Genomic DNA, 17,203 nt, shown 5'->3' on the forward strand with positions numbered 1-17,203 from the left:
ATTAATGTCCCGTGTCATCGTTAAACCTTGAGCCCTAAGTGACTCACCTTGTAGACTTGCTTTTGCTTTGTTCCTCGCTTGTTGTCTGCTCCTGAATCCCACCTTGCATGTCTGTTTGCTGTTTTAGCGACTCATAAGTTATGTTCAATGCATTCTAGGATAGACTGCTATGATATCGCACCTCCAAATGAGAGCAATCCTCCAAGGTTTCCCACTTATGGGACTCTAGTATGCATGTACATTCACACACGAAACTTCGTGTTCCTTACCTAACATAAGCATTGATTCCTCTTCAAGGCCCGAGGTGGCTCGCTTGTGGGACTCAGGTGTAGCTCAATCTCGCCTCAAGCCCGGTCACACTTATTCTCATCCGCGCTAGATATCTCGATCTCCTCGTTCATTAGGAAAAATTGAACACGCTCATTTCTCCATGAAGAATCTACCTCTAAGTGCAATGACAGAAGCAGTCTTAGAAGCAGTAGAAGTAGTGGTGGCGGTGCCAGTTGTAGCAGTAGTAGTAGTAGTAGTAGCAGTAGTAGTAATAATAGTAATAGCAGTAGTTGTAGTAGTAGTAGTAGTAGTAGCAGTAAGTCACTCTTTTTTCCACCTCGCTTTATCCATTACCCCATTACGTTTTCCAAGTAGGGGAAAAACACACCAAGAGGAGTAAAGCAACGCAGATGGGACGGGAGAGGGAGGCCTCTGGGTGTTCCAAACTTTTTGCTCATGCATGAACCCGTTGATCATGGGGACATTGATACATTAATGCTAGATGAGAAGGTGCGGCGAAAAAATGGCAAGGTTCGTTGATTCACGTTGGAAAGTTTACGACAAAGAAGCCATTCTTTTCGGACTTGCCATTCCGTCCTTTCCATCTGTGCCATTTACGAACTTACGCTCGTATGACAATTGCCAGGAAACCAACCAGCCCGGGGCTTCCTGTCCAATTGCGATAGGGAGTAGGAACGGAAAAGTTAGTCAGAAAGTAATTGAACTGAGGAATGAAAGCCAATGCTTACTCCCAGGCCTCTATTCCACAGTTGTGCCTGAGTAGTTGTCCCAATGTCAAATATCCTATATACCAGTAAACCATCGAATGAACATACCTTCCCCCGTCCCAGAAAAGTTGTTCCCCGACATTTGTCTTGGATTGTTTACCTTGCCGAAAGACTTGTGCGACACTCTCCTGGCTCCGTTGCCTGAAACGAAAGAGAAGGAGGGCTCTGTCTTTGTTAACCTAAATGGTTCCCGAACCAATTTCCCTGCTTGCCATTCTCGGTGTGTTATCTCTCTCCGTAAACAACAAGTAGACGTTGGACGTGCAGAGGGAAAATCTTCAATCTTCACTAACAAATCCATACCACTTCCTTCTCAAAACAGCCAACCAGGGAGCTAACAGCAAATTTGTTTTTCTCATTGCAGTGTGAAACCTAGAAGAGGAAAAAAGTGGAACACCCCAGCATCAACCGATTATGGCATATGATGATCCTTCATGTGAATACACCCTCTTCCCCTCATCCGTAAATGCAGTAACATTCAACCGTATTTTGTACCACTGTATTCATTCTCTGTTGTAACTGTACTATTTTTGATAATAAAAAGTCACCCTGTAAGTTTCCTTTTTCAATCGATTAAGAGAAAATCACAAATATTTCTAAACACTTAAATAAAAAGAAAAATCAGACCCTAGGGTCGACCACCTCACTAAATGAATACGCCACCAACTAACTGTAATAGGCTACACGACGCGACCCTGTCATGGAACGACAAAAGATTGAGTTGACCCAAGCTTCGGGCAAGCGACGCCATCTTCTTCAGGGAGTGGGTGCGTGATCCGCTAACGGATGGTAAACCCGGAAGGGGTTTGTTTCAATTCGCATTGCGTCAGTTTCATGTTGACAGTTGGGTTTAAGACGCTGCAGGGAGAACATCTTTGTAAACGCGCTGATAAAAGAGGACGAAGGAGAAGATTCTTTGAAATGGTCAAACCAGTGCGAGCATCGATCCCGCCTCCGGGCTATTCCAATGATGTTGTGTTTAAGGTCTTGGCCTCGCCGGAAGAGACGAATGAGATCTTTTTGGATCACCAAGAAGACCTCTGGGACGAGAGTCAGGGCGAAAGGCTCAACTATACGGACTCTGATTTGGTGGAGATAAACTACGAATACGCTTTGGGTAAGATTTTTACAAAATTAATTAACAACACAATCATTCCTAAGTTGTAAAGCAGACTTTCTAGCTGCAATAATGGGTTCAAAATCCAACAAGCTTTTCTTTGTCAAAGGAGGGCATGCCTACTGATAAAGCCGTTAACGATGCCATGTAATGTTTGAATTCTGTTGTTTTCGTTGATAGCTCGTGGTCATCGCAAGATCATGCTGACCACCCCACCACCCACTGAGATTAGCTACCAACACAACATGCCACCCTCGCAATCTCTCTATGAAGAACTGAAGCGGAGTATGAAACCTCTGGGAATTCGACATCCGGAGTTCAAACAAAAGCGACGCTTCCAAATCCCCAAGGACCAAAATCGATACTCGGAACCGACCAGGGTGTTTTTGAGGATGGCGGCCAAGGCCTTGCACGTGAGACAACAGCTCCTCCACAATTACAAGGACCACGTGGTCAGGGCTTTCCGCCAAAAGACCGAGACCGACGTGATCTACCTTCAGCATATGTTCGAATTGGTGAGCAAGTACGGAATCTATTCGATTCTACAAGACAACGGAGAGATCGAATCAACGGCAAAAGCCTTAGTGATCGACCCATGCCATTTGGAAGCAGAATTGGAGGCCAACAAAATCAAACCATCACATTTTTGTCGGAACTTTATGATCTGCTTCGTGCTCTTCGCCAGTGTCCTGATTGGCCTCGTCTTGGTCTTCAACGGCCGCGATCACTTCTTCGACATGAGTCATCTCATCCAAGTCATGACGAATGCCACGCAAACTACGGAAGACGACCAATTGTGAATAACCTTGATATGTCTTTATGTTCATTAAAAAATGATATATCAATACACACACGACGTTATCGCCAATAAAACTATTCAAATTGTTCACGGTAGAGTGATTAGGGTAGGGAAATCGTATTGGAGCCACCACCAATGGCCTGACTCTGGAGAAGAAGGCTCCGCGTGGATAAGCTCTGCATCTCCAAAGAGAGAGAAGTGAGCGACGGAGGCTGAGGCTGTTGATCCGAGGACGCGGTCGAGTCCTTTTTGCGGGATGCGTTGGCCAAAACGTGGACTCGTTGGAATCGACTCGCATTGAAAATTTGTCCGGGTGAGAACGGCTCCAATTTAGACATTGACGATGAATCTGCAATCGAAGCAGATAAGACGGGGTTATAGTAGATTAAAGAGGGCGGGGATACTTTAGGGAACAGGGTATTAAGTCCCATGGAAGTGGGACTAGAAGAGATTCGAGAAGTGGTTCGCAAGCTAAATAAAACAGTCGTACGCAAGATCCGAAGTTTCTAAAACACACTCTACTCTAATGCTATGGATCACCTTGAGGGTAAAAGGAAGTACCATGTTCGTAAAAATAAAACCAGAAAAAGATGTGCTTGGCACTTCGATGTAAATGCATCCCGGAGCCTCTCAAGATCGAACAAAGTTCGCTTCCTGACAGTTGAATCTGAGCCAATGGGCGACTCATTCGTGCATTATGTAAGGGAATATTTCGATGCATAACTCCATGTTCCAGCATTTGTGATTGATCTCAAAACATCAAAACAAATGTGATGGTTCGGGGAAGCAACAGGACAAAAAGCGAGATAAAAGTTATCAACCCACAAATTCCACGATCCTCAATTCTTTTATTGTGGGTTTCGAGGCCAAATGCATATTCAGGCTCCTCTTGCCAGGAGATACATTTATCCATGCCACGATTATTACTTTATTGAAACATTTTTGGAGAGTGGGATTAGATCAGACCGATAGTGAAAGCCACGGGTACAGAATAATTGTTTTCTACCTACGATGTCGTTCTCATCTAACATTAATCCCTAGGTTTTACTTGCCTTTCAGCTATTCATTTATTCATTCGCTAGGTCAGTTCCAAGCTTGGATATCCTTCTCAGGTCTCTTGAGGCATGTCGCTGCCCTGAATATCAAGGCATCTAATCACTTAACAAGATCCATTTTGACCAACGGGGACGAAGCCGTCGCAGGTGGTTTCGCTAAATGAGGGTTTCTTTATGTAAATAACCTCTTCAAACCCCGACAACGAACCAACCAGCGTAGATGACACAGAAATAGAGGACTTACTTAGTGACACCAAACCTATTTCCAAAAAGTAGTTTGACCACCAAACAAAGCAATGCTTCATGAGTTGTACCAGGAAAACGAATGGATGGCTAATTTGTAGGTGAGCCCAACAGACAGACAATCAAGTCCTCATCCTGTTGTCAAAAGCACTTTGAGGAACGACCAAGTCAGCAAAGTGGGATTGGTTGGCTATCTTTGGGTCTGAGCATTAATGACAGAGGACCTTTGTTGAGCTGAGGATTATTCAAATGAGCGCCCACACAAGTGTGCGGGTGTGCATGAGCGTCTGTGTGTGAGTGTGTGCGCCAATGAGTTCATTTCTAGGTCTTCAGGGTGCTGACACCGCAAAGATGGAAAGGCAAAGTTCTTAAGCAGAGGTGCACCAAAAAAGAAGGAACCCCCCGGCACCTAAAGTAAGCCTCATTCGAGAGGAACCCATCACGAGAATGTGTGTGTCTATGTGTGAGAGAGAGAGAAAGAGAGAGACGGAACGAACAACGATATTCACCCGCCTTTTCTGCGTGCGACCCAAGAGTCTTCTGGGGATCAGATCTTGGAAGTAGGAACAGGAAGGAAGGAGCAGCGAGGAACACGCTTCAAGTGGATCGTCCCTCCCTCTGGAAGGGAAATAGGAAAACATCCATTTGAACGGAAGGAGGGCCCCTCGTTAAGATTTACTGCGACTCTTGAGTTCCGGCACCTGTTTTATACCACTACCAGAGTAATTTAGGAATACATGGAGAAGCATCTTTTTCGTTCTTTGGTTCATTGACACATCAAAGGCATTTTTACAAACACAAGTTATGAAGCGCGATTCGCTTCACCATACTTGGGCTTTACCATAAATAATTGTTTTTAAGACGGCATTTGAATTTTCTTCCCTTCGACCCCGTGAAGGCTAGATTTTCGCCGTTGTCTCGTGCTTTCAGTACATCGAACCATGATTTATAATGGAGGCAAAACCTCAACCATCAACCAATGGATTAAGAACAAGCGATTGTAATATGCTTCATCAGACTAAGAACAAAACATTTGGATATTGCATAGGCTCACCTGAACCTATAGACGCGCCAATCTTGACTTCATATTTAAAGGCAAGAACGGTCGCGTAGAAGGCAAAATGACATGCTCCTTCAAAAGTGACCAGGACTCTGCGGTCACAGTGTCAGCCATCCCAGAATAGAAGGAGCACACCGAGATATATAGGCCAACCGAACTCAGAATTCCAAGCTAAACAAGAATTGCCGTTGACGAATAGACATTTACGGAAAGTATCGTTTGAACATTTTTTTTTTGGGGGGGGGAGTATTCAGACAGAGTTTCATGACATTTGGTTCATTTATTATGAAACTGTGGTCCTAATTGGAAAAATGACAATTTCGACCTTCATTCCAATTTACCACGCTACTTTTTCTTTTCTTCTTCTTTGAGCCCTCCCAAGTCCAAATATTACACAACTTTTTATTTCGAAATCAGGCTCTTTATTGGAAAAACAATCCAAGGTATTTTGACACTGAAACAAAAGCCAATTTTACTTCAGCCGAAAATGGGGTCGAAGTTTAGGAGACGCTAATTTCGGACTAATTCCTACCCTTTCATGATTTCATGAGTTATTCACCCGGTATTCGTGAGCTGGTTTCATTAATTACCGATTCCGGTAATAGTATAACATGACAAGCTATTGTTAGAAAGCAATTTGGCAGCATTCAAGCATCAGATTGACTTGCTTCGTGGAATGAGTTACATCCCCAACTCTATCTTTATTTGGCAACATTGGCTCAAGAATGGCTTTGAAGGGCAATCATAAAACGCCATTCAGGCAAAGTATCAAAATAGATGGTTCATTTTGCCGGAACCGTACCAATATTTATATCAAATTCCCAAATTATTGGAGGCAGACGTTCATGAATGCGGTTTCATCTCGCCAACCATTTACGAGAAAACCATTATTAATCATTACCTGACCTTTAGCCACGCTAGGAACGAATTATGATGACCAAAACACCGTTAGATCTGACGTTGACAGGCAAGCAATTAAATTTCTATTCCAATTCCTTGCATATGTTTGATTTCTCATTACGTCCTAGCCAATCCACTTTACCCCATAAAGAAAATATGCTGGCAAGCTGACGTTCTGTTTTTTTTTAAACTCCATTTTGTTCCTCATGGGTAACAATTACCGCAAAATAATACGTAATTGACATTGACATATTGGGATAGCACAATGTAGTTGTTTTTCATGGCTTTGATGACCAAACCACAAATGTCGAAAAAAAATCGTTTTGATCCAACGGTAGTGTGGTCGATTCTAAAAGGAGGGGTTCACGTTTGTTTGTTTGTGAATTGGCACATCAACAGCAATCGTCAAAATAATACGATAAATTTACAAATCCAATCACCCAACACCCCCAAGTTCCAATTCTTAAAGGGAGGATAAGCCCTCGCCACTCCCCAGTAACCATAGGCCGATTCTCTGACTTTGAAAATTGCCAAGGTGTTCGAGAAGGTCATGAAGCTCAAACTCGTAGAGTTCTTCGAAGTCCATGATGCCTTTTCTCCTAATCAGCATGGGTTCCGAGCACATTTTCGCACGGTTACCCAACTTATTGAGCATTTAGAGCACGTCATGGAGGAACTAGGGAGTTACGAGTCAATTGATGATGTTTATCTTGATTTTGTCATGGCCCTCGATGAAGCAGATCATCACCTTTTAGTTAACAGGCTCCATAAAAATGGGACCCAAAGAATATAAGGTGTCTCACAAGGCACCATTTTAGGGCCTCTCCTTTTCAAAATATCAATTGCCCGCTCCAAAGGCTTAAAATTACTGCCAGTGTCTTATCCTATGCTAACGATACGAAGTTAGATTTTGGTAAGAATGGCCAAGATTCCAGTAGCCTGGCAAAGGACCTAAATGGAATCAATTATTGGGTTATTGAGAGTAATATGGCCGTATAATATATTTAAAGCTTTTCAAATATGAGGTTGGATGGATCGGACGATTATAAGTCCAGAAGTAGAATCACGATGCTAACAATGATTTCGACAGGTTTACAAAAGGACAACCAAGTCCAAGGTGTTTCACTAGGAACATAGAGGAAATGAGAGAGCTCTCGTATTGGGAGAGACTAAATCAGTTGGGACTGTACGTACACTATTCAGAGAAGGTATGAAAGGCATCTGATACTATACATTTTCGAAGATAAAATGTTCACTCTCATGTACGCAAAGGAAACCAAACGCAACGGTTAGAAACTTAATTTCATGGCTCTGTGTTCACGAGTGGCTGGAAGGCAAGTTTCCGCTCACTCGTGAAGAGAATATATATTCCGTGATGTGGCGATCTTTCCGCAATGAGACTTTGTTTAGGATATCGTTGAAGAATGTTGGTGGAGTCTAAGACTACTACCCCGTGCTGCCATCTATGGATTTGAAGAAGATAGCTGAGGAGGAGGAGGGCTGAACCATGCAGAATTGGCTTCGAGCGGCTGTGAAAATCATGCCATGAAATATGTTTAATAAATAACTAATCAATTCAACATACTTTTTTATTTGCTTAGAAAACAAATTCTCGAGTTATCTAAATGGATGATTATGATTTATTGGCAAGTGAGGTCATCAAAGCTTGAATCAATAAAGAAAAGAACTATTCCGTTACATTTATTTCCATAAAACGCCAATACTTTATTCAACGTTATAGATACCGTTACTATTAGGGGGGAAAAGATGGCCTAAAACTACAAAAACACCGTGTTATTCGATCTTTTACTTTTTTAAATTAAACATTTAGTAAATATGACGTGAAACTAATGACGAATACACAGAATACACGAGGGTTTCAGCCAAGGAGAGTAAAGGAGGGTTACATTTTGGGGCTAACTTACGGGTTACGTCAATCAATTAGTTATATGTCACATCTCAGAAAATGTAAATTTAAAACCCAGTCGCAACCTCTCCTGATTATTTATTTGTTCCATTCAGTAGCAAATAAGTCATTACATTCAAATCGGAACGTTTACAATTATCAATAAGGAAACCTTTATACATTCTTTTCCTTCCTCTAGTTAAAGAAAGAAAGTAACGGTAACGGGAGGGCTAAAAAACACGTTCCGGTGCCGATGCCGTAACTTAAGCAAAAATGCAACGTGTTAATGAGGCCTAGGAGATCATTTTGTGTACTTGTGTCTATGGAACACCTGGTTCGAACCATCAGTTGGTATACATCCCACAGAAAGAAGGTCGAGCCAGAGTGGGACTGAATCGAATCTCGTAATGGAGTTAATCAGGTCAGGCCGGGATAATCTCTTCCAATAATCACATTTGGAAACGTCTGGCAGGGCATGGAATTTGATGGCCTGAGTTTGATCAGGACCTCGCTTGGAGTTCTAATTTCTTTGGAAAGTTAATTGCCAATTAGTCAGCCATCCTCCTGCAGGTTTATGTCATTACCGGGCGAAATTCAAGCAGAGCTCAAAGTACGAGTTCAATTGTGCAGGCGGCACGCGGGGCCTCATATCCGGCGATTGCATTTAGTGAGCACTCGAGATAAAATGGTTATGCCTCTTCCTTCTAGGAGTACAACGGCTCAGGCCCTTCTTTGGCACTCCAAATTCAGCGATGTGCATCTTTCTAATAAACGAGTATTTTATCCATCCTGATGCACTCTATAGCACCATGCAACAAAAGGGTCAGATACCATGACGAAAAAACCCCAAGAATTTATGACCCAGGCTTTTGTCAAAGAAGAGAAAACGAACAGGGCCTCCCCAAGCAAATTGGATTGGCAACCATTAAACGAAGCGTCTCCAATACAATACAATACTCTCACATAACTTTGAGGGTTAAAGTTAGTGTCAAAGACGAAAACCAACTAAAACGAAACAAATCCTAAACAACACCCATTCTTATGCGAAAGTGAACATGATTCCAAACTAATTGGCAATTTTTTTGAAAAATAATTATCTGTACAGAATTCAGAGATATATTAAATGACTCGACTTGATTAAACAAAATATATCGGCCAATCATACTACTTTCACTACTCCTGAAGTGTCCTAAACATAATTTGGACCTTTACTGGATATTGAGACACAAGAATGCAGCCACCCTGGCAATATTGGCTTGGTTCTGAATATTAATTCGATTGATTCGTGGTTCCAAAGCAAACCCCCAAAGTTGTAGGCCAAACCACCCACACCACAAAAGTGGGTCAAAATCTCCACCAGCGAAAGTGAAGTTCCATGATTCCGGCCTTCATCGAGAGTGTTCATCGGCCAAAAGCGATACCCCGATTAATCTTAATTTTCCATGAGAGCAGCCGGGAACTTCATTGAAGGTCACGTGGAAAATGCAGCGTAGTTGGATCACTAAATCAATTGGAGATCCCATCCAAGTTGAAATGCACTTGGCCGAGATCCGGGATCTGATTTGCCCCAACCTCAGTGGAGTAAGATTGGAATGAGGATTGCATTTTTGCAAAGCCCTTTATGTTGTGGCCATTTTGATCCTCTTCTTATCCACGAATTGAAACGACGAAATTGGAGCTTCCATGGAAATTTTGTCAATGAGTTCTTTTGGTTAGGATATTGACCAAGCTTTGAGTGGGAGTGTGCTGGAATTCGTATGAAACGCACGATTCATCGAGTGTAAAACTTCAATTAAGCCATATTTTCTTTTCTAGCGCATTAGGACTGGGGAATCCAATGTTTAGATAAATATGAATGCCGACGTTATTGGAATGGAATCCCAGCAACAGCAAATGATGCACTTGAATATTTGTGCCCGATTTGCAAACGGGCGAGCCATTCTCGAGTGAGATTTTCACTAATGAAACAAAGTAGGTGGTTCTTTTGAACTTAGTGGAACAGAATTTCCACCCACACAATGTGAGTTATATAATATTTTATTGCAGATCTCGTCAAGGGCAATTTGATCAATGACAAAGGTATTAGGCGAAAGCACGCTTCGCTTTATAAACTCATCTGTCCCCACATTATTTGAAAAAAATACAATTTTTGATTATGTTTCGAAATTGAGTTTCTCTATTGCAATTTCACACTTTCGACATCAACTCTTTTGGTGAATCACTTTTTTCAACAGCTTTCAATAGGCCAGCTATTGAAAAGAACACTTTCACTGTTTAACCTGGAATAGCTATCGGTTCTACGATTAAGATTTTATATTTACACCATAATACTTCGCTATTTGGGCCTTCAGTTTTTTTGCTTGTGTGATGTCGAGGGTCTAGAGTCGGCAGGCAAAATGACTTTCCATTTGGCCCCTTTGGAAGGCGGATGCGAACTACGGCGAACAACTTAATCTAAAGAAATACCATAAGGCCTGGCAACTTTCCAGACCTTTGTCCAATCGAAAAACCATGAGTATTCAAACTAAGGAGTGAAACTTGAAATCAATCGGGATGCCCTGAACAAAACCGTTGAAAAACGTGAAGACGGATTTGGGGTACTAGGGACATAGGGGTGAACCTCGCCCAGTCACCGGAGCTAGCAATCCCATAATACCGATCGGCAATGTCATAGTCCGTATAAGTTTCGTTCTCCGTCAGTGGGTATGGTTAGCATCTAGAACTTTCCTTGAGAAAGGAAATGAAGCTCATGAAAAGGCATACCAAAGTGTCCCAACTGCCAATCGCATCAGAAATGGTAAGAAAATGATAGCCTAACCCATGTGACCTATCCTGTTGGTTTTAGGGGAGCTACCTACAAGAGGAGGAGAAACTCGTGCTCAGGATACACTCGAGATACCTCAGAGGCTTTTATACTGTCTATTTGAAGCAAGAGCGGGCCTTATTGACTACCTGAAACATTTATACATAGAAGGGAAGGCAAAATTGAATAAATATTCTTCTATTTGGATGATGAAATGAGAACGGCAATGGAAATTCCACATCGAGCAACAGATCACGGATTCAAAAGCAATTTCCTGTTGCACATATTCCATTTGAAAAGGATTGTTTCCTTTTTTTACGAAAGATATTTGTTTTGAATTTTGTACACAATGAAGTTTTTGTACCATAAAGATTGTCAATCAATGTAAACTGTGGCTTGTATACATGTGCAAAACAAAACATGAAATAGAAAGGTCAAGAAGGATAAAACACTTGATTTCCTAAGGAGTCTTAAAACGTAAGATTAGTGAGGTAAATAAAAAAACTGATTAAAAACCAGAACAGTCCTAGGGAAAGCTAAAGGAACATATCTTATATTCTATGAGATCAATAAACCAATGACCCAGTGTTCCTGATTCGTCTTTGACTAGTCTCTAAGCTATAAACATATCATATATACCGATACGCATATTAGCTCTCACCTCGTTTGTCGTTCTGTTTGGCTGACGACCCACTTCCTTCTTGGGGTACGATGTACTTGGACAACCTGACCTTGGGCAAGGCCAAATGACCACCGACTAATGGCATCACTTCCACATGGATGGTTTGCCTTTGGGCCGAGGACATGTCAATAACCGCAGCAGCTCGACCGCATACGGCCCACACCGCTTGGTCCGCCAAAACCTGCCAATCAAAGAGAAAATCCGTTGATCAAACCATGGCATCAGTGATCGAATAAACGTTGTACTGACCATTGGCAGTTGATCTTTCCCGCCTCAATACCCAAATATGTACAGTGAGGTTCATTGCACACTCAGCCATGGAACTGGTCCGTGAATAGATCTAACTTTCATATACATGAAAGAAACCCTGACCGTCCGGGTAAATGTAGACTGTACGATAACCTATAGCATTGATTCTCTCGAGAAAGCCATATGGGCATCACAGTCTTCATTGTCTACTACTTTTGGGGACGCTCAGAAAGGTTTTGAGGCAAAGCCAGGCTCATCTCATCTGATAATGATTGGTATGCGTTTGCTCGGAAGTCAGAAGGAGAGAACTGGATCCGACTTATTTGGCTTGTTTGCCGTGAATGGCTCGATTTAGAAATTGGTGCAAGATTGTAAGCGAGGAACTATGGATAGGCCACGGACTTCTAGAAATATGGCCTGCAAACGAGCTTCCCGCCAAATAGGCCTGCTCTTGGTCATAGCCACTCTGAGCCACTTTTCGAAAAAAGTCGAAACATAAGAAACGTCGATCTCCTCTATCAAACGCAGATCATTTTGATATTATTTCATTGTAGAGTGGTTTGTTTCAAAGATATGGTGTCAAAAGCTTATGCATTTGTCCACGAGCAGGCCGAAAATTCGAATTTTATGTAGTGTTTACTACATACATTTGACCATATCTCGTGAGTTCCCTAAGCATAGATTTGGGCTCAAACTTGGGCAAGTTCATCTATTCAACAAGTTCTTGTGGTCAAATGAAGTGCTAGTGCTTATTTTGAATAAAGTGAACGGCGTAGGAGATGAGAAATTTTGGCTTCCGTTCGCAATAATAGAAGTCCGTGGATAGGCATGAAATGAAGAGTCTTCACATTAGAAGGAATCACAGAAAAACGGACGATTTACTAATCGTTCGCATCTAGGGTGTTCTAATGATAGTTTTTTAGATAGACCAATACCAATTTGGTCGAAAAACCACTTCATAGTACATTTTAGCCCACTCCTGTTTTGACATTATTGTGGGAAAATGGTTTTTGATATATTGTAGAAGGTAGGTGCCAAACCAGAAAATTTCAAATAACGGTTCCCCGCCTTGGAAAATAAGATTCTCAATTCCTTGAGACTGGTATTTCGTATTTCTGTACAGAGAATAACTCCGAAAGGGAACTAATGAACTTGTCATTGTTTGGGATGAGTTTTCGCCACGGGACAACTTAAAATTCCCGTCGATGTATTTTGTCATGGCTAGATCTCGAAAGTTGTGACGTTTGCATAAAGGCCGTTTTTAGCGCCTTTTAGTCTCTTCGCTGCTTTTTTTCTATCACAAACTGGTAGGCACTCAAATGCATTTGATGGCAAATTGAATTTTTTTTTCTTGCAATATTTGACTATACAACCCTTTTCAAATTGATTCTCTTTTGGAGCCCAACGTTATTGCTGAGGGCGCTTTTGTTAAAAAAAACCTATTTTGTGTTTGGTAGGATCGAATTCGGCAATTACAGCTCAAGTGCATGTGCAGCTAACTTTTTTTCCTGACTTTCCCAAACAGAAAAGAGGGAGTTCAATTTGATATTTGAATTCCTTGGGGGACTGAATACTGCTTAAAGTTTATTTGTTAAAAATTAGACGAATTAAATATATGTGTTTTTTTTTTTACTTTTGGAGCACCGGGGCATTCCTCCTAGCGGTTAGGAAAACCCAAACCAAACCAAGAGTTCAAATTGCTAAAGCCTTCTACATGCTGCACGGAGGTAAATTAAAATGCCCTAAGCAAGGAAAAATTAGATGAGAAGAAAACAGATAAAACACCTAAATGACAAAGCGGCTGAAATTGTTCAAAAATTTGAAAAACTAAAATAAGCAAGTGGTGGAGGAGTCGAAAAAGTAAAAAGTGAGACAATTGGCATTCGGCATAAAAAATATTTTTAAAAGGCCATAAAAAGTTCACTAGTTTCTTCCAGGTGTAACTTTTTTTCGACATCTAGTAATCAGTATTTCCATTGTTGTAGTTCGTTATCAGTGCTATGGCTTTTTGAATTGAACACTTGATTTACATTCCTCGGCCATTCTGAATTTGAGCCTCATACTGCGAGCAAACATAGCCATCATACTTGTCCAATATAAACAAATGGGGAGGGGCATCGAACCAAGCACCTCTTTCAAGGTAAGGACTTGCACTAACTCACTAAATACTGCGTAAAGTCTTTTTCCGATAAGAAACTTGGGTAATATGGGGATATTTTGACTCTTCTCAGTGAACAAGGAGTAGTTTTGCACAAGCCTAAATTGGCTCCTGATTATTTTGAGTTAAAATCAAACCATAAAAAAAAGAAATGTTATTACAAAAGTACAGGGGGATCAAATAGGAGCCATTCATTCCAAGTCAGCTTCTGATTCACCTTAATCAAAATAGGAAAGTGCCATCCTACTTTACAAAAGAAACTCCTTGTGACATGCTATGTATGACCCCAAGAAATGATCCTCCAATTTTGTTGCCCGAGTAACTAATTGACCCAATGAAACGATAAACATCTAATCTTGTTTCATTTGACCAATTTGTGGCCAATTGTCAAAAGTGCCAACATTTTGGTGCTAATGCAATTTTATTCCTTTTTTGGCGTTTTTGTTTCCACTTAATCAATCTGGATTACTTCTAATTGTTGCTTTCTATTGCTATGATCAATTTTATGTCAATAGTTGCTCATAAATGCACTTGAATATAACTTTAAATATGAAAAATATGTTTTTGAGTTTCAGAATCTAACTTTAATTGATGTAAATAATCATTGATTTTCTTCTTGTTTATCTTTATTTGCTGAAATACATAGCATTCAAGACTTTCTAAAATTCATGCAAATAATGTTACAGGCCATTGAATAAATAGATATTCTCTGATGTGGTCCATCTATTATGCTTTGGTGGACTTCATGCAGGAAAAGAGAGTCCAAATTGGGAAGCTTCATAAGGCAAACCAGTGATGGACATATATTCTCAGTATACGCTTTGTTCAATTGTCAATCAATCAGCAAATAATAATGCTTGTGTTAGGTTAAAAAAAAATCCAATCCTTACGATATGTGAACTCTAGTTCTGTAGGTGCTAACGATCAAGAAACCCTCTTTGTGAATTAAGAAGGCTCCTTCAATATTAGGCCTAAGCAGTCATGTGTACAGTTGACCACGAATTTGATTGCACACAACAGTTGTTGATTGTACATGCCTTGGCCAATTGGGCTATGGCTCTGTCTGAGCCATCAAATATTATTAGAGCTTTTGAGCCAATAGTCGTTTTCTCACTAAAACCATTCTTGCTTTCGAGTCCCTCTTACATTTATGATGGTTGAATAGTCCACTTGAAAGGAACATAGGTACGTTTGACCTCTCAAACGGTTCCCACGGAGAGCAAGACTATTTCGCTATGGAAATGTCATATGGTGAGCTAACCAGAGCTTTTACAAATCGGATACCTTTTAAACCTCGGGGAGCAGCACTTTCAATTTCCACGACTGCTTCAGTAAAATCATTGGCAATGCAAAACGAAGTCTGTAAATTGATCCAAAAATTTCCAAGAGAGAAAGATACAGTGAGAAAGAAGAGACGAATTGTAAGGACAATGACAGACCCCATTGTCTGTTTCCCAGTAGTGCCGAGCGATTATCATTTGACGTCATTCGACAATAGAAGTGCAAAGGTCCCTTAAGCCTTTCACAAGAACCTTTTGACAAAGAATGGCTCTTGTCAGGCAGGAGGAGATGTCATTGAAAATGAAATTATAAAACATAATGATGATGCGAAACAAAGGATGTGAATGACTTTGGTAGTAAGAATGTTCCATGAATGAATGAATGGTCAATCACTCGATCCAAGCTACAATATCGTGAGCCTATTTGGATTACGCTACATCTAGATACTAACTCCATGGATCAAGAGAGGGTAAATAGATGTTGCCAGAGACCAGCGTGTGTGTGCGTAGTTATGCTGTTAGGTGAGTGGTAGAGACAACAAACCAATCTAAAGCCTCCGGAAAACCAAACCACAGTCGAGAAGTCTCGAGGAAATGACCTCCTCGCGGTCCGTCTGGTGGGTGGAACGGATGTACGTACGTACAACATTGGTACGGACGTGAAGTAATCTTTGGTTCGTTCGAGATCCAGCCCCTCCTCTTGGGCTGACTGATTGGGAGGAAGAGAATTGGACCCGAAATAGTTTTCTCAGAAAACATTCTCCACCCACGAAACAACCAACCAACGACTGAACGAAAAAGAGCCTTGCTTGGGATGATAAAAGAAAGATGTCTTGAACCAGTCTTTCGAGGCTGTACGCAGAGTGGATCAGTTCACTGGACTGAACAAACAAGGGCTAAGATGTTGCATAACCAGGTAGTGCGTCTCTATTTACACACGCGACAAATTACGCTGCGAATAGAACCTCTCTTTGTAGACAGGTTTGAAAAATATTCGAATGGCCTTTAGTCTTCACTTGTCACTTTTGAAGGATCGAATATGCCACCCGTAGCACGGCATGTGGTTTTCATATTGTTTCCCCTTCTTTTTTCGCAAACTTGCTTGCCAATATTGGTAATGTAATCCCCTGTGTTTCAAGATGGAAAATTATAATTGTTATTCAATAATTGGAGACCTGGCAATGACAAGTTTACTGAATAAAAATTGGGTCTAATGGGTGGCCGGAAATAACGAAATTTTCATCTGTACCATTGAAAAACATCGATCGAACAATCAAATCAAAATATTGCGCTAAAAGATTTGAAGTGGCCCATTTATTAAAGTTCTTTACAAACAAAACTTAGTCTTTTAGCAGCATTGAAGAGATATGAACGAATTTTGCAGAGCTATAATTGAAAATAGTTAAAAGAAAATGGCATTAGTCATGCCGAGGGAGTACTACAACGTCGTGGGCGGTTCCCCTGGCCAACTGTAGTCAAGCCTGTCGTAGTTTGAGGGCTTTATTGTTCGCAAATGCAGGTTATATCGATTGATACGCTCAAAATTAACTTTTTTTGCATGTTTTTGCTTAAAAACAGATCAAATATTGCCAGTGCTATTGGGCTTTTTGTGATCTATTCTAACATCATAAATACACCACCAACCCTTCTGAGAGACCTTTCAAATCCTATATGGGTATAATTATCTACACTTTTGACTTTCAAATAGAGATAAATAGAGAGTAATATGTTGTAAACTGTCGGCATGCCGGTGACTTTTTATCATCATTTTTTTCCAATAAATTATGCTAAAAAGGTTACTGGTAAGTTTTAAAAAAAGTGATGTTTTTAAAGTTAGTCACCAAAAACTTGAGAAACTGTGCTTTTCCTAGTACTATTTGCTGGAAATGATGA

The 17,203-nt window shown here is 40.9% G+C and overlaps 3 protein-coding genes across 7 annotated transcripts in view; 2 read left to right on the top strand and 1 right to left on the bottom strand.

The window, feature by feature from the left end:
• Positions 1-1,613, top strand: part of LOC131880189 (FMRFamide receptor-like) — a 30,194-nt gene extending 28,581 nt beyond the window's left edge. For all 5 annotated transcript variants that reach the window (XM_059226734.1, XM_059226732.1, XM_059226735.1 and 2 more), the window contains one exon: positions 1,423-1,613. In XM_059226734.1, the coding sequence (XP_059082717.1) occupies positions 1,423-1,483 (61 nt within the window). In that variant the 3' untranslated portion in view covers positions 1,484-1,613. The remainder of the gene's footprint in view (positions 1-1,422) is intronic.
• Positions 1,614-1,651: 38 nt separating this feature from the next.
• On the top strand, positions 1,652-3,062 carry LOC131880191 (uncharacterized). Its single transcript, XM_059226740.1, has 2 exons — positions 1,652-2,175; positions 2,356-3,062. Exons 1-2 carry the CDS (start codon positions 1,845-1,847, stop codon positions 2,973-2,975), a joined length of 951 nt encoding a protein of 316 aa, XP_059082723.1. The 5' UTR covers positions 1,652-1,844; the 3' UTR covers positions 2,976-3,062.
• Positions 2,815-17,203, bottom strand: part of LOC131880188 (trafficking protein particle complex subunit 10-like) — a gene marked incomplete in the record, with an annotated part of 83,558 nt that continues 69,169 nt past the window's right edge. Inside the window, 3 exon segments of the mRNA XM_059226731.1 lie at positions 2,815-2,952; positions 3,028-3,323; positions 11,603-11,804. Of these exon segments, the coding sequence (XP_059082714.1) occupies positions 3,076-3,323; positions 11,603-11,804 (450 nt within the window).

The sequence above is a fragment of the Tigriopus californicus genome, chromosome 5 (assembly GCF_007210705.1).
Source record: "Tigriopus californicus strain San Diego chromosome 5, Tcal_SD_v2.1, whole genome shotgun sequence".
In the NCBI taxonomy this organism is placed as follows: domain Eukaryota; kingdom Metazoa; phylum Arthropoda; class Copepoda; order Harpacticoida; family Harpacticidae; genus Tigriopus; species Tigriopus californicus.

What these genes read in the sequence shown, in the direction of transcription:
- LOC131880191 (XM_059226740.1), top strand. Translation starts at nt 1,845, where the DNA reads ATGGTAAACCCGGAAGGGGTTTGTTTCAATTCGCATTGCGTCAGTTTC. An exon ending in AAACTACGAATACGCTTTGG is followed by an intron (nt 2,176 to 2,355) that starts GTAAGATTTTTA and finishes TTTCGTTGATAG; the next exon opens with CTCGTGGTCATCGCAAGATC.